The 20,138-nt window shown below is 31.2% G+C and overlaps 1 protein-coding gene across 3 annotated transcripts; it reads right to left on the reverse strand.

Annotated features, from left to right (window-relative positions):
• Nucleotides 1-1,150: 1,150 nt before the first annotated feature.
• LOC113857702 (NADH--cytochrome b5 reductase 1-like) lies at nucleotides 1,151-12,373 on the reverse strand. 3 transcript variants are annotated; one of them, XM_027489850.1, is made up of 10 exons: nucleotides 12,202-12,310; nucleotides 11,109-11,250; nucleotides 10,856-10,946; nucleotides 10,657-10,734; nucleotides 8,798-8,878; nucleotides 8,602-8,691; nucleotides 1,900-1,965; nucleotides 1,581-1,667; nucleotides 1,388-1,487; nucleotides 1,173-1,201 (listed from the first exon to the last, which is right to left on the reverse strand). In XM_027489850.1, the coding sequence occupies exons 1-9, from the start codon at nucleotides 12,308-12,310 to the stop codon at nucleotides 1,395-1,397; spliced, it is 837 nt and encodes a 278-aa protein (XP_027345651.1). In that variant the 3' UTR covers nucleotides 1,173-1,201; nucleotides 1,388-1,394. The 3 variants fall into 3 exon arrangements, with proteins under 3 accessions (XP_027345643.1, XP_027345662.1, XP_027345651.1); XM_027489842.1 differs by having other exon boundaries at nucleotides 1,151-1,487; nucleotides 12,202-12,373; XM_027489861.1 differs by lacking the exon at nucleotides 12,202-12,310 and adding an exon at nucleotides 12,114-12,196 and having other exon boundaries at nucleotides 1,169-1,487.
• Nucleotides 12,374-20,138: the final 7,765 nt, after the last annotated feature.

Below are 20,138 nucleotides of genomic sequence, written 5' to 3' on the forward strand. Positions count from 1 at the left end.
CTAGCATCCCCCATTCCTGAATTTCTTCAATGCTAAAAACTAAGTTCTTTCAATCCTTAAATTATAGCTAAAAATGTTATATCAAACTTAGAATCGAAAGAAGAGGCCATCGAAATGACGTTACCTAATACATATAATCATGTAACTGTATTTAGACACCTTTCTCTAAGCAAACACTGCAACAATAAAACACAGACAAAAATCAGATTACAAGACCTAACCAAAAGCAACAATGAAATTAAACTTTTTACCAGCGATGAGATACACAACCGAGATCAAGAAAACGATCACCAAGGGAATGAACACAACCATCCAGTAAGAATCAGCAATCTCTTGGTCCGTAAGATAAAAAGCGCCAGGAAATAGATCCAAATCGAACCCACCTGTTATACCTAACACAATTTTCAAACTTATAACAGTGCACACGATGTTTGCGAGCCAGATGACAACCACAAAGCCACAGTCACAGTAAACTGACTAACCAATTTACTAGAATATATGGCTTCCAGGAAGTGAAATTTGAAGATAGTATAGAAACTTGTGAATAGCGACAGTGATTGAAAGTGGAAACTAAACGTGAAGAAGATGATAACGATTAAGATTAAGTGCTCTCATGAAATTCTTCAATTTCTTGAAAAAGCTAGTTACTACAGAACCCACTCCTCCGCTTGGGGACACATGTTCCCATCCAAAAAACCCCCCCACATCGGAACTATCACCCATCATCTCCGATCAAAGAAAGAAGAGATAAAAGAACGGCTGGGATCCGTTGGAAAGTCCGGTTTCATTAGTTTGTTATTTTAGTTAGGTAATTAGGAAATGGTTAAAAGGGGAAAATGCTATGGTAAAACAATTGTTATTATTTTGAATAAGTAATTTACTAAGATAAATATAATTATTATTTTGTATTTTATCGTAATTTAAAAGACTGTTATTTATAATAATTGTAATTTTTTCTTTTACGTTATTTTAAAATAATTACTATGTTTTCGTAAATTTTATTCATAAAATATTATTTCTCATTTTACTTTAACTTTTTATAAGTCATTTTTTTAGGTAATTGAAATGCATAACAAATATATTTATATTGAATATTTGCTTGCATTTAAGTTAGCTATTTATTTTAAAAGTAAAAACTAAAAAAATTAACCGGAGAAAAGTGAGTGTTGAGCAGGGGTTATAACCAAAATTGAGCAATATCCTGCAATGTAACATGTAGACGCCATCAAAACTTTCTAACCTGAACACTAAAGTGTAAAATATCTAACCTATATTGTATCATTGACGCTTATTCTGTCAAATCTAGAAATAAAATACCAAAAAATGTCCAAAGATTAATATTGGACTCAATGCTGTATGTATTTTTAAAAAGGTGATATAGCCTTATCCAAGAATTAAAACTGAAACTGCATTTGAGGACTGTATCCAAGAGTTTCAAGATGAGCAGCCATAGCCTTGTTCATTGGAGGTGGTCCACACCTTAATATCTGTAAAACAAATATTTGGGCAAGTTTTTAGTGAACACCTTAAATGTGAGATAGAGAGTGGAGGGAGAAGTTCATATGGAGTGCAAATATGACCTTAATATCCTGTGCTGGCGCAGGGCAATGTGTTTGGATCATTTCCTTAGACACAAATCCAACATCACCATCCCATACTTCAGGTGGCTGCAAAGTATATTTATTCACAAAAAAAAAAAATACATTTAGGAGCCGAATTCCATGCCAGTAGATCCTCTAAATTATCATAGCAACAGAAACAGAAGGAACAATACCAACCAAAAATTAGGATAACTACGTAGTTTGAAATAAATAACCAGAATGAATATTATTATCAAATTGCATAATTCATAATGAAATGAAATAAAATGGATCAAGAAGTTACGAAGAGTTTGATTACCTGATTTAAAACATAATAAACTTTGAATCGATTTGGGAACTTAATGGAAAAGGCATCCAGCTCTTCCTGCAAAAGAAAACATGCAGAATAAATTTATCAAAATCAGTAAACTTTTCCCCCATAATCCAAGCTTAAATATAAATAATAGCCTATTCTTATTTTGTGTTTTAGTGATTCCTAAATCTGAGTTTTGAAGATATTTCACTGCGAAATGATCAATATCCAAAAGATTAAGGACATTGATGGGACAAATGCTACTATGTCCCAACCAAATAAGGGCACATGAGGAAAGACCTATTTTCCTAGGCCAAGGGCAAAGATGGGAAAGGGTGAGCCGATGTGGCAAGAGGTGTGATGAGTTAGTTAGAAGAGAAAGAGTATGTAAGGGATTCCGAGTGGAGTTGGAAGATAGGTGGGTATTCTGTTTTTCCTTAAACTTAAGCTGGGCTTGGAGAATTCTCCCCATTGCCGGGTGTAGTGCTCTTATTTTCTATAATCACATTTGAATTTCACTTCAATGTACACATATTTCTCTTTGATAGGAATATGTCCATCATCATAAGGACAAGATTGAGCGACAGGTAAAGGCAATGTTAGATTCTGGGCGCATCAAACACAGTAAAAGCCCATTCTCTAGTCCTATAATTCTAGTTAAAAAGAAAGATAACTCTTGGCAAATGTGGATGGACTATAGGGCCCTTAATAAGGTTACTGTACCCGACAAGTACCCAATTCCCCCTATTAATGAGCTGATCGATGAATTAATTATATTGGAGTAAGTTCTTTTCAAAAATTGAACTCCATTCAGGCTTTTCACCAAATAAGGCTGAAGGAGGATGATACTTACAAGACAGCATTCTGCACTCATGATGGGCGCTACAAGTACATTGTTATGCCTTTCGGCTTAATGAATGCACCCTCAACTTTTCAGTCTACGGAGAACTCTGTCTTTTGGCCCTGATTGAGGAAGTATGTACTGGTATTCTTTGATGATATACTAATATATAGTCCTACTTGGATTGATCATATGTGCCATTTGGGAAGTGTTCTAACCCTGTTATTGCAGCATCAGTTATTTGCTAATGAAAATAAGTGTCCTTGGCCAACCATCTGAGGAGTACTTAGGCCATGTTATTTCTTCAAAGGGAGTTGCCATGGATCCACATTAGTTCCAATCTGTTACAGAGTGGCCAATCCCTTCAAATGCTAAGGGTGTGTGAGGGTTCTTAGGAGTAACAGGGTACTATCGACATTTTATTAAGGACTAAAGAAGATTGCTAGACTGCTAACTAACCTAACCAAGAAAGAAGGGTTTTCTTGGAATGAAGAGGGTCTACAAGCCTTCAACACACACAAGCACTGTCTCACAACATTCCTAGTTTTAGCATCACCCAATTTTTCTAAGGAATTCATGATAAAGTGTGATGCATTAAGACAAGGAATAGGTGTTGTTCTGATGCAGGAAGGACAACCTGTGGCCTATTTAGCCGAAGCTTTAGCTTCTCAAAACCTTAATAAATCAGCATCTGAGAAGGAAGTCGTGGCACTTGTCCTAGTAGTGCAAAATTGGAGGCATTATCTTTTGGACAGGCCTTTTAAAGTCAATAGAGACAATAAGAGTCTCAGCAACCCATCACCACCACTTCCAAGAACCCAAGGATACGAGGTGATTATGGTTGTAGTAGATTGTTTGTCCAAGTATGCTCACTTTATCTTTGGTCAAATGCCCTTTTACCACCAAAAATATAGCTGAGCAATTCGTTCAACTTCATGGCATTCCCGCTGCCACTCTGAAAGTGACCAAGACTCGTTTCTAAGCAAGTTTTGGAAGGAATTATTCCACCTTCATGGCACATCAATGAAAATGAGCACTTCCTACCATCCTCAAACCAATGATCAAACAGAGGTGGTTAATTGTTGCCTTGAGACTTATTTGAGGTGCTTTGCTTTTGAACAACCTAAACAGCGGTCACTATGGCTTTCTTAGGCCAAGTTGTGGTACAATACCTCTTACCATAGCATAGCAGGAACTACTCCATTTGCAGTAATTTTTGGCTGCCCTCCACCAGCAATCAATCATTAGTCATTACTTGGTTGGCAAAACCTTAGTTGATTCTGTACCGCAGCTGTTAACTGAGGAGATGAAGCTCTCAGATAGCTCAAATATAATCTCACATGAGCTAGTAGGGTATGAAATGAAGTGCGGACCGTCACAGGAGGAATGTTACACTTAGAGTGGGAGATTAAGTGTATGTCAAGTTAAGACCGAGTGAGCAAGTTTCTCTAGCCAGGAGAATCAATCCCAAGTTATCTACTTGTCATTACGGCCTTTTCCAAGTGAATGCTTGAGTTGGAGAAGTGGCTTACAAATTGTTGCTGCCTGAAACATCTCGACTACACCCTGTATTCTATGTTTCTCAAATTAAGAAAGTTGCAGGAGGGTATTCAACAGAATCTAAGCTGCCAAAGGGGCTGAAAGTTGAAGATATGGCGGACATTGAACCTAAATCAGTTTTGGCTACTCATGAGACCACTAAGGATGGCACCAAGCTGAATGGATGGTTGATCCTATGGAAGTCCCCCAAACCTGTTAAAGAGGCAACATGGGAAGCAGAGAGTAGCACATGTGGCCAATTTCCTGATTTTTGCCTTAAGAACAAGGCTGAAGAAAACTATGGTGGTATTGATGAGCCAAATACTACCAAGGCCCAACCAAATAAGGGCATATGGGAAAAGGCCTATTTTCATAAGCCAAGGGCAAAGGTGGGAAGGGTGAGCCAGTGGGGCAAGAGGTGTGAAGAGTAAGTTAGAAGAGAAAGTATGTAAGGGATTGCAAGTGGGGTTGGAGATAGGTGCATATTCAGTTTTTCGTTAAGCTTAGGCTGAGCTTGGAGAATTCTCTCCATTGCTAAGAGTGTTGCTCTTATCTTTCTGTAATCGCATTTGAATTTCAGTTCAATAAACTCATATTTCTCTCTAATAGGAATTTCATCCTATTAGACATAGATACAAAAACCTATATATTCAGTTAACTATATCATTGGATTAATATTATCTTCATACAAAAATTGAAAAGATTAGGAATGAAATATGCAAAAATAAATAAATAAATAAATAAAGGAGACAAAGGATCAAATTCAGCAATATCCTGTGATCTTAACACTTAAAACAAGGAAAAATGAATAAATTAAAAGACATCAATCTGTTAAAAAATGCTTCAACATACTTGTCTCTACTGCTCAAACTATTCATAAACAGGTTCATAAAATTAAGCAGATACAGAATATAGTAAATGGGTTAGGCCTCTGACATCTCATTTCTCCTTGTTCTAACAGCTCTTTCTTCTTCATATTAACTTCTTCCTTACCTCTGTCACTGTCAACATCTCTCTTTTCTCAAATGAAGGCAGTTGCTGCATCTCTAGTGACTTTTGCTGCTGCATCTTTGACGAATTCATTGTTTAGGATAGCTAACTTTTTTTTTTTTTTTTGGTTTTTCCCTCTCCTACATTCTCTGTTCTCTATTTTAAATTCATTTTATTACAACTTTTTCTGTCACCTTTCATGAAGCTAAACCTTTCTACTCTAGTGCTCAGCATCAAGGGGAGAATTGGAACGAAGCTGAGTCTGCCTCCAAGTCTTACAATGAGTCTTCGCTTTCTCTTCCTTTTATCTCTTTATCTACACAGGTCTCGACATCTTTAACACTAAACTAGAGGCACCCACATTAGTGTCAAAAGATTATGCCAGAGAAAAAGTTGTAACTGGACCAACCTTTATGTATCAAAGACGAAAAAAACCCAACCTGGTCTGGCAGCAACCCCAATTGTCCAAAACAGAGGCAACAGGCAAGCACTAGCAATTTTGAATTATTAGATATTCCTCCTCCTTCCCAATTCCCTAATGAATGACTTATTACCTTGAGAAAGGCAAAAAGGTCCTGTGTCAAATACCCTATGAGGCACCAAGTTTTCTTTCAGCTATAAGTCTATCCAGATCCCCACAACATTGCACAAGGCTTTAAAGGACAAGAACTAGATTCAAACCATGAGGAGATGGGTGCTTTGAAGAAGAATGGGACATGGGAGATTGTTGAAAGGCAACAAAAGACAAGAAAACAATGGGTTGTAGATGGGTCTACCCTGTGAAGCATCGATTCAATGGCACTATAAACTGGTACAAAGCAATCTAGTTGCGACTGGATACACTCAGACCTAAGGGATCGACTATGAGGAAACCTTTTCCCCAGTAGTATTTTTGTAATTACAATTAGATAACTGTATATTATTTATTAATGATTTCTATTATAAATATTTGTTTCATTGTGTAGTTTAGACACAGATTTATCCTGTCTCTCGATCTTCTTTCTCATCAAAAAAATGTTTTACAAGGACGAATTTCTAGCATAATCTGAGTATAGGTAAATGGTCAGAACTTTTTGAGAAAGCAGCATTGAAAGAAATTTTAGATAGTAACATAGCCAATAGAAATCAAGATAATCTAGAAAACTAAAATATAAAACATAGAACTTGAGTCAAAACCAGAGCCAACAATAATGTCAGATCTAGTTGGGTGATTAAAGTACCACAAATATTTTTCCTCATTGCATTATTTGTTATTAATTGATGTTGGAGACCCAAAATATATTGGTTAAGCCATGCAAGAAAATAACTATTGAGTGAGAGCTAGCAATGAAAGATGTGATGAAATCTCTTCAAAAGAATGGAACATGGTCTTTGACCAAGTTGTCAAAAGGAAAGAAAGTTCTACAAAACAAGTGGGTCTATTGCTAGGTGGAAGTAATAGTTGGCCAAAACCTTTTAAATAAAGATCCTGGTTCTATGTATAGTTAGTAGAATAATTAGTTAGTTAAGAGTTGGTTGAGTAGTTTGTTGGGCTGGAACAGTTAGTGAGAACTTTTGTGAGTTACGTGATTGTAAAATAGAGAGGGAACGCATGAGGGCAGGGAATCTAGAATTGTAATTAGTAAACTTGGGAGTGATCTGGGTCACTCGAATTACTCAGCAATCCATTCTAGTCATTCTAGCCCTGTTCTTGAGTCTGTCCACAGTGGTAAGATTTGAGAATTAAGGTTCATTGCAACAATATCCTTCTTTCAATCTTGGTACCAGTTTCTGTTATAAAAAAATCCATGGTATAACAAGTTTTAGAAATAATTCAGAGGAAATTCTAAAGTTTTCCTTGGTAAAGTATGCAGAAAAATTGTTTTACATTTAATATTAGAGACGCCAAGACCAAGAATTCTCATTTGAAAACTCAATGTTTTCAAACAAGCAATCTTTACAAATATATAAATAAGAAAGTCACATGCTTAGAGTATCATATGCATCAAAAGTAGAGAGCTTGATGTATGATATGGTGTATACCAGGCCTGACATAGCACACATAATAGGAGCTGTGAGCATGTTCCTATCAAATCCTAGAAAGGAGCATTGAGATAGCATAAATTGAGATATCTAAAGGGTACTTTATGGATGTGTGTGTTTCAAAAGAAAAAAACTCACTTTAAAGGATTTTCCAATGCAAATTTGGGAAGAGATTTTGGCTTGTAAAAAGAGCACCACAAGTTATATTTTTACCTTGAGTATTACTACTATGAATTGGAACTTGAAAGTTTAAAATTTAAAGTAGAGTTGTTCTTCCAACTATTGAAGTCTAATATTTAGTCATCTTAGAAGTAGCTACAAAGATGATGTGACTGAAGAATTTTCTGAGAATTAAAAAAAAAAAAAAAGGATGATTCTCCATTGTCTAGTAATAATGAAAGTGCTATCAATGTTGCTAAAAATCAAGACTTATATTTTATGTGCAAGTGTATTCAATTGAAGTATCATTTTGTCAAAGAATTGATAACAAATGAAGATTTATTGTTGTTGATGATCTTAGAATCAGAGAATTCAGCTGATACATTAACTAGGACTGTCAGATCTGATAAGCCAAGTCTCTTCACTGCCTCAACTAGCGTTTGAGGATAATTAATGATGAAGGTGTGCTACACTAGGTGAAGAGCAGAAGTACTAATTGTTCACAAGAAATTGCTGCAATTAAAAATCAGACTCCAAGCAGAAGAATTGTTAGAATTGTATAGTCTAATTAGTCTCATATATTATTCTTAAGGGACTCTTCCTTTACAATCATTATATATGTGTGATGTGTTGTAAACTTTTGTGTCAACAAAAAGTTATTTCCCTAGTGTAACCATGAATGTAGGTTCACAAACCTTGTGTAGTTAGATAGGCAATCATGAAACATATCTAGTTAGATACTCTTAACAATTTCTCAGAACTTAAACACAACCGCAGCACTAACTAATGTACACATTCTGATTTCTACAAAAACAAAGGGCATGTAATGTAATGTCAGACAATAGTCCATAGACTAAATCCAGCATCAAAGATCATATGAAACAATAAAAAATGATCTCCTCTTCAGTAATGTCAATTTCCATTGATTTCAACCAGGAAGGTAATTCGTTGCAGTGTTTCACAAGATTCAAGTGTTGATCTACCCAACGTAAGTCTTTCCCTTTAAGCTTCCACAAGAAAGCCAAAAAGGAAATTTTGTATAGAACTAATTTACTAATTTGATTGATCGCAATAGTGAATAGGACTCACAAATTAAGAGCATATTATAAACATATTAAAGGTATATGCCACATGTGAATGTAAAAGAATAGATGTACCTTCAAAAGAATGTCATCATATGTGACATTGGCATATATCAATTTTATGTTGGTCTTGTCCTGTGGGTTTTCTAGTATAGCTCTTGCAACCTCAAGAAAAAGAGAATAAAAAAAAAGATTACTGCAAATTCAAAAGTTTAAAAATCTAGAAATTGGAGAAAAGAAAGGAACAAAAACTCAATTTACTTATACCTACCTGAAACATTGGGGTGATGCCAGTGCCACCAGCAATCATACCAAAAGCTCTTACTTGGTTGGGCTGGTACTTAAAACGTCCCTGAAGATTTTAGAGTAAGTAATGGCAAATAATTATGCATTAGACATTTCTACAATATGGGGGTTTCATATGCTAAAAATTATTGTAGTTGTTAAAGATATAGAATCATTCATAAACCTTTACCTAATATGTTAAATTTTTGAGAGTTGGCCAAACCTTTATGACTAAATGTTTAGGATTTAGATTCTTGCTACTCTGATTTTTTTTAATAAATTGGGGCCCCAGCATTATCCACATTCAAGACAAAGTAGCTCTTGTGTGAGGTTGCAATAAGTGAGAGTTTAGATAAAGTTACACAAATGGTTTTATATCTCAAGCAACTGGGTTAAGCTATACAGTGAATGTTATTGCAAAGGCTTGTACTAATTGTACTATACAGAGAATATTATTATTATAAATAGCAGAACACCAGTATTTTGTACTGAACAATTTTGAGTATTTTAGAAATATATTGAGGGTACTTCTTGTGTGCACTTTACCTGTCTGATGTCTCCTTATCTTTCCTTTCTCACATTATTGTGTTTTGTGAATGCGATGTATTATATGCTCAACCGTATCAATAAAATCGTAGTTGGGAAACAACAGATCAGATAACAAAAAGCCACCAGATCACCAGCTGTCAATGTTCATTAATGGCCTCACTTGATAAAATTAAATACTTACATAGCACAAAAAATGTATTTTATAAATTTTATAGAGGCCAACATAGTATACTTCAGTCATAAAGAAATGTGATAGATTTTACTAAAAGTACAAAATGATGATTCTATAGAATTATTAAAGAAATGCAGTGGCCATAGTCAGGGAGGTGGTGGCAGCAGACTTTCACTAGGGGATTATACACTAATGATATTTGTGTCATAAATAATGATAGTATCAGAGTACTCGGGCAGGCAAGCAGTGTATGACAGTAGGTATTATAATTGAACACATATGAACGAGAATAAGCATAGAGGTAATGTGTGATGTAGCAGAAGTGTATGATTGTGCTGAGACAAACAGAGACTATGGATTCAAAAGTTTTACAATCACAAATTTTAAAATTTGAATAAGAATGATAAAAACATAATATCACTTATTTTGAGGTCCAAAGGTTCAAATGACTAAGTGGCAGAAATCAACCCATTCAAAAAATCTTGACCAAGTTTTATTTGAATGAAATATTATCCTTGAAGAATTTTGACAAGGTCTATTAAAGCATACTGCTAGGAAACTTGCAATTAAGTTTATAGAGGAAACTGAGAATTTATTGGAACCAAACTAAAGATCCCCTTACTCCCACTATTATGGGATTAACAATGAAAGAAAATGATCAATTGATCGGTACAGAAAAAGGAAATGGTATGCAGAAAATAGTATTCAAGGGATGCAACCTCAGAATTACCCAAATCACATCACTGGAATTAGTCAACACATTTCTCCTCCACTCTATTTAACTAACTCACCCACAACTGACTCCCTTAACTTCTATCCATCCTCCCATTATGTTATATAAAAAATCCTTATTTATGCAAATTAATAATAATCCCTTTTCCTTGCTCAGGTGCTTCTTCCTACTGTATGCTTGATTAATAGGAGGTCTAGCATATACTTACAAATACAATAAACAAAATCGCCATTGATCAGAGTAAGAACTTTAAATTATCCATTCACTCAACTATTACATTTCACTCAAAACTCACTTGCTAACAGGTTAATGGTCAAAGAGTAATAAAAGCTAATCGAATAACATCTAATAATAAATTATTTGCACAAATATAGGGAAATAATCTTAGAACCTTTGGTCCCTTCACAGCCATGTAATCACCTTCATGCATCTCCCTAAAGTGATGAGACATCCGTCCTTGTGGATACATCTAATTATTACCCAAACAGTACACGTAGCAAAAATCAATATGTATTTAGAATAGAAGATAAATTAACAATAATCAAATACTGAAAAAAAAAAAAAAAAGAACAAGTTTAGTGGTATGTAACCTTTACAACCAATTCAAAGTACCCAACATCAGCATCCAACGTTGTTGGAGTATATGGTTTAATGACTTCTTCACCAAGACTATCTTTCCCTCTGTGAGGAAGACCAAGGACAATCAAGATCAGTGCATTATAACAAACAGCATTCATTGACTGTGATCCAGTAACTCATTAAACTTGTCCCAGGGTCTGACTAGAATGAAATTAGGCTCTGGCATTATCAAATGAATTGGAGAATTGAAAAAGCAACGTAAACCTGCAGCTGATATGCTGTCCAATGGGAAGTCCCAACACAGAGTTTGGAGTAGGAAGTTCAAATTTGAATGTGGCAACATTATGGCTGAGTTGAGTGCGTTTAACAAGTTTAAATTCCTTGAAGTTCTCAGGATCCAAGCACCCTAGCAAGGAATGTAGAAAGTTTATTTATTGTCAAGAACAAACTTCTACCATGCTTGCATAAACCCACCACCTACTTTATGCTAAAGTTCAATTGCTATTCCGAAGATGAGGACAACAGAAAAGATCAATATCTCAACAAATTTATGATATCATGTCAAGAACCATTTACCTTTCAATTATAAATTCACCCTATCATAATTGCAAGGAAAATCATAACACACGATAAATAAATTTTAAAAAAAAAAAGAGCTAACAACATGCAAGATTTATGGTTTCTACACACATTATAAAACAGTACAAATAAAATTGGCTTATTATGAGCAAATGAAATCCAATAAATCTTCTATTAAATCAATTAAAAACGTCCCTTTTCTTATCTTTTCCTTCATGGAGATACTACTGGGTGGAAATATTTTCTGCATGCATAATATCCAAGAACTAATAATTAAAAAAAAAAAAAAAAAAGAATAGACTTAGTGTGATAATACAGATACTTTTACTGTTATTCTCTAATTAAAATTTTATCATAATAACCGCGTAAAAAAGAACATTTATACCCAAGGTGAAACTCTTTAAGAGAACAGCATCAAAACAAAACTCTGTATAATGAAGAACATGTAATTTAAGTTTTGCCAAAAAGGAAAAAGAATAGTGGTTCTTTGTTAAACCGGTTCTGTTACATTAGTATACAAGAAAAACATTCTGACTCGTTAGCAAAATTTATTAAAAAATTACAAAAATGCAAGAATGAATCGTTATGCCACTAAACGACCCCACAGGTCACATGTGAATTTGGCACACCCACATGCATTTTTGTTAAGTAAATCAGGACCCATTTCGAAAAAAATCAAAATAACTTAACCCATTTAAGAAGCTGAACTAAACGCACGAAGCATCCAAATTTATGGAATTAAGAGAGAGAAAGATATAAGCAAAGATAAAAATGAAACCTTTGGGCTTCTTGGTGACATAGTAGTAGTAAGCGGTGCCGCCAACAATGGCAACGAGAGCAACCGCCATGCTTATCATCTCTACCCTGTGACTATGCAGAAACTCCATTTTTTGAGATCTGAGAGTTTCGGTTCGCAGGGTGCCTATTGAATAATGATTTTGGGTCAAAATGGGAGCAACGAAAGAAAATCACCGATTGTTTAGAATTATTAAAGTTCTGTAGAGCTAAACGTAAAACTAATTAATGCTTGCGGCTTTTAGGTGGGAGTTTATATATTGTTAAGATATTTCCAATACACCTTTTTTCACATTTAAAGCTATATTTTTTCAAGCCTTAATTATTTTTCTTTTAAGTATGTTATTATAAAAATTAAGATATAAGATTTAATTTATTTAAAATCTCAGGATTTTAAACTCTTTTTACAATTTCTTTTAAATATAAATTAAATATTAAATATCTAGTTCATCGTTCAGTGTCACATCATTATTATTTTTGAAAATTTATATTTAAAAACATCCTTTAAAATTTTATTGTTTAAAATTTCATATTTAAAAAAAATATATATTTCATCTTCAACTTCTCTCTAACCCACCCTTTCAATCTCAACTTTTCACAAATTAAAAAACTCCAATTTTTCATCATTTCTCTATCTTCTCTCCAAGTTTCTGTCCAACCCAAATAAGAGGCATCCTCCCAGAATGCATTGCATAGAACAAGCTGTATCAATCAAACCTGTAAGGCTTAAGATGACGAAAAGTAGAAAGTTGGGCTTCAAACTTCACCCTTTAGCACTATGCATAAGTTGAAGTTAACAAATTCTAACGTTAAAAGGTCTTTTCACCTCTCAACAGCAATAAACAATGATCAATTATTCAGGTACAAAAATTAAATACTTATTCAAATGGAGAGAATCTCTAGATCAGAGAATATGAAAGCACAAGCAACATAACCATCATTAATGATTCAAAAAGAAACAAAAACTTTAGCTAAGTTGATCAAGGAACTTTCCATTTTCCAACTACAGCAAGCTAAGAAAAGAGAAAATTCCAACATGGAAAGAAAAAACAGAAGCTTTACAATCCCAGATCAAAAGGGTAGTGAAATCATCAACAAATGATAATTCGAGGTCACTCTTTCTTTGCTCTTTATTGTGCTCAACAACTTCTTTTTTCTTCGTTTTTCGTTTTGCATATTCGTGGTTCAAAGGTTAACGGTGAGTTGGAACTCACAAGAATGCGTGTGATTCCATGACTCTGTTCTTCTGTGTTCATTTTTTATTCTATTTTGCAGGTTTTCTCGGCGCCTATAGGCCATGAGTTTTGACAGGTTACAAGCATTTGGTGAATTTGAGGTATGTGATTTCCCCGGTTTGTTTTTTCGCCGATGATTATGATTTTTGCTTATTCGTGAAGTTACTGGTAACAACGATGTTTGGATAGTTAGGTTTCTTTTGCAAAGATTATGAGTATTGTATGGTTGGTTCGTGATTTTGTTTTTCAGTTTTGGAAGATTTTATGAATTGTTCTTGTTTTATTTTGTAAAGGAAAGATTTTATGTAGGTAATGCTTAATTTTCGAGGAACCTACGAACCCAAGAAGTCTTCTGAGAATCTGAGGCAGACCCACATCAGGACGTTGCTTGCGAGGAATTGACTTTTTTGGGTCATTTTTATAAAATTATAAAAAATAAATTAAACAAAATGCATAAACAATTCTCAAAGACTTTGAACATTTTTTAAGTTGAATTTTGATTACTTTTAGAGTCGTTTAAGAGTAAAGATTATTAGTAAAGACTAATGATACCTTCAAAATGTGAGAATAATCTAATAGAATATTTTTTGAGAATAAGAACCATTCTCATTTCTCCTTTTTTTAGGATTTTTTTAATTTGCATTTCCTTTTCAAATGAATATAGATTTTTTTACAATTATTTTTTCTTCTTATTTTATTATAAGTAGCTAAATCTATAAGCAAGACTATGGTAGATTCTTTGCATAATTTATGCGATCTTTTTGTTTAATGACAATTGTAGTTTCTTTCGATTTGCTCTAGTGTGTTTATAATTGTATGTTAAAAATTAATCACTTTTAACATCTTACAATTGATTTCATTGTAAGCGATGGTACAATATGTAATTAATGAATCTATAAGGTGCAACGAGACAAAGAATTAAATTGAATAAACTAAGTTTTTCTGTTTCAATTAATTATTGAATTAACAAACTTACAAGATCTTTATATTTTTCCTTACTTTATACCTTACATGACTATTTTGGGTAATAACTTAAGAAAAAGAGTATTAACATTAGATAACCATTGAGTATTAGTAACTTTAACATGAGTGATTGATAATCATAAAAAAATTAAAATTTGAGTTATACTAAAAATGAACATAAAGAAATATAAAGGTAAAATTATATTATTTTAGTTTTGTTTTGGTTCAAGCAATTAAATCACGATATTCTAAGTACTTGAAATATTTTTTGTAGGACAATCATCTAGGAAGTCAATTTAGAACTCTTTTATTATTTTTTTTATGAGTACACTTGTTCACAAACAATAAATCACATGGGAATTTTCTATGATATATGCAACTATTTTATAGAACTTTGTCCTGATAACGTGTTATAAAATAAACGTAAAATTAAAAAGAGCAAGTGAAAAAATAAAAAAAATAATAATACTAGAGAGTAAGAGAGAATCTCAATTTTATTTCACATATTCTCAGTACAAATAAGATATTTATTTATAGTGTACTGGATAAGATATCCTACTCGATTACTATGATGAAAGTAAGAATCCGAATACCCCTTCAACCTAGGTGGACGAACACCTATCCAATCAAAATTAAAGATAACTTAGAGATGATTAAATAGATTAAAATAGATAATTACTAATTATCTATTTAATCACAAGGTTAAAGTTAGGGCTAAATCATGAAGCTCGTTAGTTCAATAAATTACTTACAAAAGAAAAGTAAGAAGTACAGATAAAAAAGTTAACTTTTGAATAGTAAATAGTATTTATTGCCTAAATCGATACTTAACTTTATCATGAGTGTATCTTTTGCATGTACCCTCCCATATCATATAAAGAAAAATGAATCTAAAAGTATTCGTAAGAACGTCACATAGAAGGACAAAAGGAAGGACTACTGAAGATTACTATATCTTTAATGAAAACATATAGGCTTAAATCTACAATAAAATAAATCACATTTCTTTAAATAAAAATTAAACAAAACAATTATAATTTCTTAAATTAGAAAGAATACAAAAAATTATGAATATATGGATATTCTCTTACAGTATTTCATAACATAATTATTTTTTTAGCACAATAGGTTAATTAACATTGCTTTTGCGGGCATAACCTGGAGATATTTAAAAGTTACCTCGTAAATCTGTGCAATTTTTAACAAGAATTTCAAGTTTTTTTTTTTTTTCTGTCAACAGCTTCAAGTTGAATTGGATATCTGAATGTTTAAAATAGGCCTAATTGCTGAAAAACATTGTTGTCATTGTAATATGGTCTTGTGCACATAAATTGGCCCATATCTGAGCTGAAACAAGTTTAATTCAAAAGCTGGGATTTGTTGACCCAAAAAAGAAAAATCTGGGATTTGTAGCTTCAACTCTTATAAATACCACAAATTACTATGTCGTTTTGGTGATTGTTTTGCCATGGAAGCTAAATGGGAGAATCTAGAGAGGTTTTGAGAGTAATTCTAGTGTAACTTTCTTATTTTAAACCTATATTATATATAATTGATCTGACATCAGCATAATATACAAACACACACACAGGGGAAGAGAATTTTTGCTTCTGATATTTCATTGAAGGCTACTCAAATTGAGACAACATGATACTGCATGCATGAGTTAGGTAGAAGGCCATTTATAGGCAATTGTTTCTAATATAATATATCAAGTTATATTAAAATTTTAAGGCCCTAATTTTAATGAACACCAACATATATTTGAACACGATGAACTATTTGTTGAAAAAAAAAATCACACAAATAATATAAAACCAAAATTCAAGATAATATAGATATCGGTAGAAGTCCTTTCTATTCAGAATAAATACCTATAATTTACTAGATTTATTCTGACAAGAAATCGACAAAAAATGAGATGTTATAAGGTTAATGAATCATGTCTTACATGCTTATTTTAATGATGTTTTTGTATATAGCAGAACTCTAAATAACCATGTGCATCATCTAAGACAAATTCTGGAAATTCTAAAATAAAAATTACTTTGACTGGTCTGAATGTAAAGTTTCTGCACTTTAATTAATAATATTTTCTTTAACAAATCGCTACTATAAAGACATTGTAAAAGGTTTGGTCTAGCACTAAGATTTTTACCTTTAAATCAACTTCTTAACAATGTTGTAAGTTATCACACGCAAGTGAAAAAAAAAAATAGCTTCTATTATTGCGCTCTTTCAATAGTTTTTTTAAAAATGGATTAAAATAGGTTAAGATTAACGGTTAAATTTTTAGTAAGACTTGTTATAACGTATATAATTGATAATTCATTTATATAAATTTAATATTTTGTTTTTTTTTAATTTCAGTTTTAAATTTTTTAATTTTAATTTTTATTTAGTCTTCTCACTATACTTTAAAAATTTATCTTAAAAAGACAAAAGAAATTTATATTTATTAATAAATTATTTGAAAACTACCTTCTTTCAATAATATAATTTAAAAATAATCAAACGTCACTTGACTACTTGGTGCTGGAATAATGATGCTTGACTTTGATTGATCACCGTGGCTTTTTCTGCAAGTTGTACGCAGAATCCATGAGAAGTGAATAGTGGCTATGACTGAAATTATGTCTTATGGCAGGCGTGTAAAGTTTATAATTTATAAAAGAAAATTTGATCAGTAGGTGATTGGTTGGCATCACATCATTTTGGATCATTCAATATTTGCTCTTACGATCACACATTTATATTTATTTTGTAATATAACATTTCAAATATTTATGATATATCTAACAAAATAACTGATAAAAAATTAATTGAAAATAAAAATTAATTAAAAATTAAAATTAACATAAAGGACCTAATTATAAAAAGAAATCAAGATAAAAGTATGTGTTAACTCAATATTTAAGTTTGCATAAATTTTTCTTTTGATATCAAAATTTTTATTTTTAATTTATTTAATCATGGATTAATATTAATTTGCACTAAAAAAATATTATTTTGTAGTAGTTTTAATAACCTGGTCCAAGATACCAGTGAGTGACTTTTTAATCACTGTTAAATAAAATGTGTTACTATGATGATTTTTTTTTAATTTACTAGCAGTTCTAAAATTTTAGAAGCCTATTCAAGAGAGTGTCTGTGAATTAGATTTAGATGAGTTTTGATATTAAAAATAATTTGATTAAATTAAAATTTTATTAATTAAATTAGGTTACTAAAATTTTGTATATGATTATGTTCTAATTTTAATGTCTCAAATAACATTTATTAAAATTAAATAAAAATTTATTTATTCTAACACATAATATAGTATTAATAATTTAATATTCATCTAAAATAAAGGGTGAGACAATACAAAATAAAAAAAAAACTTTAAAAATCTCTTATAAATTATAAAGTATAAAATTTAATATTTATTTCACAACTTAAAGTAATATACATTTTAAAATTTGAAAGATCAAATTACTTATTAATTTTTATTTTTTCATTTTAAATAAACTGAGAAATCAAAATGGTCAAAGTTAACATTAAAAAAATCTATGTCGAATGGGTTACTAGATTTATTATGTTAGGTTGAATTTTCACGTTACAAACTTGTGACCCAATCCATACTTTATTTGGTTTTAAGATTTTTACCTGAACTAATTGTTTACATAAACTAACCTATTAATTTTTTATTAAGTTAAGTTGAGTTGATCAAATTCATTGGTTCAACAAAACCCATGAACACTCCTAAGCCTATCTTGTCATTTGTCTCATCGATTTAATCTTAATTTTTATTTGTAAGACCATTTTTATTACATTTTATTAGGATTTTTTTAATCTCATAACTATCATCATAATTCTTGCTCTCAGAAACTAGATAAGCTTATATCTATCTTTCTTTATGTTTTTCTCTTTGCCATTTTGATTTTTATTGAAAATCAAATTGTGAATTATAAAATTTTATTAGGTTTAGAATTTAAATCTCTTTTCAATTTGAATCTAACTTGATTTCACGTGTTCTACAATAAATTAATGCAAAAAACATGTAATTTTTCATCTTCTATTTCAATGTGAATTGCGAAATTAAGAAAGTAGAGAAAATTCAAGAGGACTTAAAAGTGTAAATTGAAGAAAAAAGGATATTAAAAGATCAAAAGTAGTATAGTGATTCAAACTCCAAAATAAAAATAAGTTAAAGAGTATTAATCAATGAGAATGAGTAACTAATTCTTTAAAGTTTGGAATATTTTACAATTTTGGTTCTAAAAATGTTTGAAAACTTAGGTCTAAGAATTAAAATCCATTAATCTAATAATTATTCATAATGCATAAGCTATGATTTATACTTTCTATTAATAAAATCTTATATATTTACAAGTTTCATATTTTTAAAGACAAAGATGAATATTCACTTTATAGGAGGCTATCAAAATCATGTTTGCTTGTTTTGCAATGGCTTTTATTCAAGACTAAGAATCAGAGAAAGAACAAATTCAATCAAAAGAAACAAGTGGGATAAGTTGAAGCTATCTAAATTTTTGTTGAAATTGTATGTCAAGAAATGTAGTATTGAGAAACAATCTAGATTTTGTTATTTAATCAAATGGAAAACAAATTCAATGTAGAATGCAAAGTCTTTTTGTTTTACTTCAAGTTTTGTTTTAGAGTTTGGAGAGGAAGGAAAGAGAAAGGAAGGGAAGGATTTAAAAGGAGAAGGAGGAGAGAAGAAGGGAAGAGAGGAAGAAAAAGGTTAAATTCCTCCCTTATTTAGATGTTTAATATTGAAAGAGAAGGATAAATAATATTATTATATTATATATCTTTTATTTATATTTTTTATTTTTATAAAAAATAAAAAATAAATATTTTTCTATTTCTAAAAATTAATAATTTCAAAAATAAAATTAATATTTTTATTTTTTTATAAATTTTTTTAAAAAATTCTTATTTGAAAAGTTAACATTTTAAAAAAAAGTAATTTCTAAACTCTTCAAACCCTTTCCTTCCCAATTAAGTAATTTCCAAACAAGGATTAAGTCTTCTTAACCTCTCCCTTCTCCTCTTAAATATAACTCTCAAACAGCCTTAAACTCAAATCAATGTCATTTATATTATGATTTTCTAAAATTGATGTTGTTTTGGACTTTGTTGTTGGAGGATGGGTCTGGGCCTTTGAACTTCCAATGCTTTCACTCTAAAAAAAATTGTATAGTTCTTCATCAACATGCTTATGACAGTAAATTGGTTCAGTTTATAACTTTTTATATTTAAGACTATTTAATGCACTTGTTCACATTTATATATTACTATTTCTTTACATACATTTTTTTTTATCATCACTCTTCACATTTTAATTTGAATGTGGGAGTTTCTTTTTATCAAATTGATTTTCCTGTAGATTTGTTATCGCTTCTTGTGCAACTTATTTGGCCAGATATAAATGATAAAAACAGAACAAGTTAATCTCTAACATGATATACATGCTTAAGTACACCAAATAATTATTATTATACATCTTATTTTTAAACATAAGGAATAAAAGAAAAAAACTTAAAAGAAAAAAAATAAAAAAATATAATAATATGATAAAAATAAATAAATATAAAAAGTAAAAATCATTTAAGTACATGAATGTCAATGTCATTTATACATCCCCGAATAGGATATTCCCTAACACCAGGGAAAAGCATGGGTTATTTACGATAGATAACATTATATAAGATAC

The sequence above is a fragment of the Abrus precatorius genome, unplaced genomic scaffold (genome assembly GCF_003935025.1).
Source record: "Abrus precatorius isolate BTA unplaced genomic scaffold, Abrus_2018 Scaffold1, whole genome shotgun sequence".
NCBI classification, from domain to species: domain Eukaryota; kingdom Viridiplantae; phylum Streptophyta; class Magnoliopsida; order Fabales; family Fabaceae; genus Abrus; species Abrus precatorius.